We start from the raw sequence: 3,942 nt of genomic DNA, 5'->3' as shown, positions 1-3,942 counted from the left end.
ATCACTGTAGTTCAGTGAGAGACTCCGAGAAAGTGAAACTAACTTGATCAAAAACATGGACGCCAGAAACCATCGAACTCTTTAAACAACTGAATATTGAGTCGTTCAGAGACCCTTGTGAACACATCTGATACTCACAGGTGAGTGATAGAAATATAAGAGAGATTGTCCTGAACAGGTTTCTAATGGCAGTGGTCTGGTTTAGTAGAGTTTATGTCCGACTGGAATGAGTTGAACAGAAGCAGGTTTAATTGTGTCAAATACTCCGATACTTTAGTTGTTTAATGCACTGAAATTATATCAGAATTGTATTAACAGTATGTCATTAGATTGAACAAAGTTTGGTGTTTCTGTCATTTTGTCACGCGACATAAAGACAAACAGATAAAACAGGAAGTAAATGACCTGCAGACAAACTGAACACAAACCTGCTTCACTGCAGCTGAAAATCACTTTTACATTACACAATAACTTATGATCATTTAATATATTTTGGGGAAAGATTAATCTAATTTTGGATAAGGAGATATATATGTTTGTTGGAAAATATAAAGCTTGTACTTTGTACTTTCTTTAAACAGCAGGTCATAGTTCAGATTGCTCAGTAAGTTTACGAGTCTCTCACTTTGTTTCAAACGAATGATTGTGTTTCCATCACTATCAGTTCTCACATTTTAACCAGTTAAACTATCATTTTTCTTTAAAAGGTTTTAAGAGGGAAAGAACAATGGCAGAATCTTCACTAACAGCAAGAAAAACCAGGAGACAGAGTATTGAACATAATCCTCCATGTGAGTCAATAACACAGAAAACACTTTGACTTTGACTTTTCTTTTATAATATTGAATATGTACAGCTCAGGAATGTAAAGCAGATCAAATAATTTCACTTTAACAAGAATAATTCTTGTACAGATATTTATTTATTTAGGTAAGAGGTTATGTAATGAGCTTCACATTTAGGTTCTGATCAGCTTGTCTGGGTTCATTTTACAATAATAACCAGCTGACTGTACATGATCTCTTTATATTTGAGTTTCTTCAGCACTCTTTGTCTCTAAACACTCTTTACATTCAACCAGCTTCATGAGGTGCATCATGGGATTCTTCATAAACAGTATTGAAGGAGTTCACACTAATCCTAAATAATGTCTCTTTCCAGTCATGTCATCCTCCATGAGTTCACTGTCTGAGGAGATTCAGTGCTCTGTATGTCTGGATGTGTTCACTGATCCAGTCTCGACTCCATGTGGACACAACTTCTGCAAGATCTGTCTGAATAAGTGCTGGGACAACAGCCAGACCTGCAGCTGTCCATACTGTAAAGAAACATTCAAGCAAAGACCTGATCTCAAGATTAATACCACACTCCGAGAGCTCGTAGATCACTATAAGAAGAAAAGTCCTGAGAAAACAACTGAAGTTGTGTGTGACTTCTGTGAGGAAAGAAAGCTGAAAGCGCTGAAGTCGTGTCTGGTGTGTCAGAGCTCTTACTGTGAAACTCACCTGGAGCCTCATTTGAGAGTAACACGTTTGAAGAAACACAAACTGATGGATCCTGTGAGTAATCTGGAGGACTATATATGTCAGAAACACGAGAGACCTCTGGATCTGTTCTGTAGAGATGATCAGACATGTGTGTGTTCATTCTGCACCGAGACAGACCACAAGAACCACAACACTGTTCCTATAGAAGAGGAGAGTCAAGAGAAGAAGGTAGACGTTATTATTCTTTTAAAGGACTGATATCATGAGGAATCAGATTTTATTTCATATTGTTTAATCTGTGTTATGATAAATGTGTCTGTGTTGTTCTCTCTATAGACTGAACTGATGAAGACACAGAAAGACGTGCAGCTGATGATCCAGAACAGATTCAAGAAGATTCAAGACATCAAACACTCAGCAGAAGTCAGAAAAGTGAGTTTAAAATAATAGAATAAAATAAATGTAAATATTTACCATTTCAACAAACTTCAATGTTTAGAAACATTGAGAAGACATAACAATAACAAAATAAACAAACAATCAAACGAATGACGGATGACTATCAGACTCAAATATACAGCAACAGCCAATAAAACAAGAACTAAAATGTCCAGGGCTTGTTCTGCTCTCGTCCAGGGTGCAGAGTGAAGTTTAATACTTCATTTGAGGGATTCTGAAAACACATGTAGCCTGTGTGTGTGAATAAAAGTGTATGAGCAATAGTTACACAGATTCTTCTGTTAGCAAACACTGCTAATAATCTGTTGCCTGTCCTGGTTGAGCAGAGAAACACAGAGAAGGAGAAAGCAGTCCGTGTGGAGCTCTTCACTGATCTCATCCGCTCCATTGAGAGACATCAGACTGAACTGCTGGAGATGATGGAGGAGCAGCAGAAAGCAGCAGAGAAACAGGAGCAAGAGCTGATTGAAGAGCTGGAGCAGGAGATCACTGAGCTAAAGATGAGAAACACTGAGCTGGAGCAGCTCTCACACACTGAAGATCACCTCCACCTCCTACAGGTCAGTCAACATGATCTCTCTGATCAATCATAATGCAGGATATGACATGCTGAAGGATTTCTCCTCTCTCCTGCTGTAGATTCACTCATCCCTGTGCAGCCCTAGAAACACCAGGAACTGGCCTGAGATCAGTATGAAGACTCATGAGAGTCTGGAGACTCTGAGGAGAGATCTGACTCAACTGAAGGACACTATAGATGAGAAACTCACACTAACTGGTACATCAATACACACTGATCAGATAGAAACATGATAGTGTGCTCTGTTCTTTAAATATAAGCTTCAGATCTGATTGTTTTCTTGTCATTAGTCTCTACAGAGCTGAAGTGGATGCAGCAGTATGCAGGTACAGTGTGCTGTCTGCACTACACTAGTTTACATTCATACACTCACTGCTTCATTACTGCACTACAATCTGATTAAACACTGGGTTAACTAAAAACATCAGCATCACAGAATATCTGTATTCTCTGTTTTCTCAGTGGATGTGACTCTGGATCCTGATACAGCTCAACCTAATCTCATTCTGTCTGATGATGGAAAACAAGTGAGATGTGGAGACATTAGACAGAAACTCCCAGACAAACCAGAGAGATTTGATCCATGTGTCTATGTCTTGGGAAAGGAGGGATTCTCCTCAGGGAGATTTTATTTTGAGGTGCAGGTGAAGGGAAAGACTAAATGGACTTTAGGAGTGGCCAGAGAATCCATTAACAGGAAGGGAGAGATCACAGTGAGACCCAGCGATGGATACTGGACTGTGTGGCTGAGGAATGGAGATGAATATAAAGCCGGTGCTGGTCCTTCTGTCGCTCTGTCTCTGAGAGTGAAGCCGCAGCGGGTCGGTGTGTTTGTGGATTATGAGGAGGGTCTGGTCTGCTTTTATGATGTGGAGTCCAGCTCTCATATCTACTCTTTCACTGCTCAGTCTTTCACTGAAAAACTCTATCCATGTTTTAGCCCATGCTTTAATGATGGAGGTAAAAACTCAAGCCCACTGATCATCACACCTGTCAGTTATAATAAATGAATTTACTCAATTATCAAATGCAAGATTAAAATAATGAATGCTATTATCACTTGTTTTTCAGTTTTTTAAATCTTAATGATTTTATCACATATTTTTGATGTAAATATAATGTTTGTTCAGTAAATGAATTTTTGTTAAACTTTTCATAAATATTTCTGACATTTTTCTTGCTGACAAAGTGAAATTGCCAAAAACACAAAACTCTGATAATGTCTGTAGAACTGAGATGGCTGTGATCTTTCTGTTATAAGGAGTGAGACAGCAGAACACAATACACAATAAATATCACATAATATATATATATATGCCAATAAAACATACGACAGATTTTATCCAGGTCTTTATCACTTCATTAAAATTATACAAAACGACAAATGTTTACCATGTATTTTACACAACTTTGGGC

The 3,942-nt window shown here is 38.2% G+C and overlaps 1 protein-coding gene across 5 annotated transcripts; it reads left to right on the top strand.

Annotated features, from left to right (window-relative positions):
* Window positions 1–3,583, top strand: LOC132119746 (E3 ubiquitin-protein ligase TRIM39-like). 5 transcript variants are annotated; one of them, XM_059529969.1, is made up of 9 exons: window positions 19–140; window positions 582–604; window positions 708–791; window positions 1,162–1,715; window positions 1,824–1,919; window positions 2,273–2,506; window positions 2,586–2,724; window positions 2,817–2,852; window positions 2,989–3,583. In XM_059529969.1, the coding sequence occupies exons 3-9, from the start codon at window positions 728–730 to the stop codon at window positions 3,534–3,536; spliced, it is 1,671 nt and encodes a 556-aa protein (XP_059385952.1). In that variant the 5' UTR covers window positions 19–140; window positions 582–604; window positions 708–727; the 3' UTR covers window positions 3,537–3,583. The 5 variants fall into 5 exon arrangements, with proteins under 5 accessions (XP_059385955.1, XP_059385951.1, XP_059385952.1 ...); XM_059529972.1 differs by lacking the exon at window positions 582–604 and having other exon boundaries at window positions 1–140; window positions 2,826–2,852; XM_059529968.1 differs by lacking the exon at window positions 582–604 and having other exon boundaries at window positions 1–140.
* The last annotated feature ends 359 nt before the right edge of the window (window positions 3,584–3,942 follow it).

This window comes from Carassius carassius, chromosome 38 (genome assembly GCF_963082965.1).
Source record: "Carassius carassius chromosome 38, fCarCar2.1, whole genome shotgun sequence".
Classification (NCBI taxonomy): domain Eukaryota; kingdom Metazoa; phylum Chordata; class Actinopteri; order Cypriniformes; family Cyprinidae; genus Carassius; species Carassius carassius.
The sequence above is the reverse complement of the archived record's forward strand: the minus strand, read 5'-3'. Positions and strand labels throughout refer to the sequence as shown.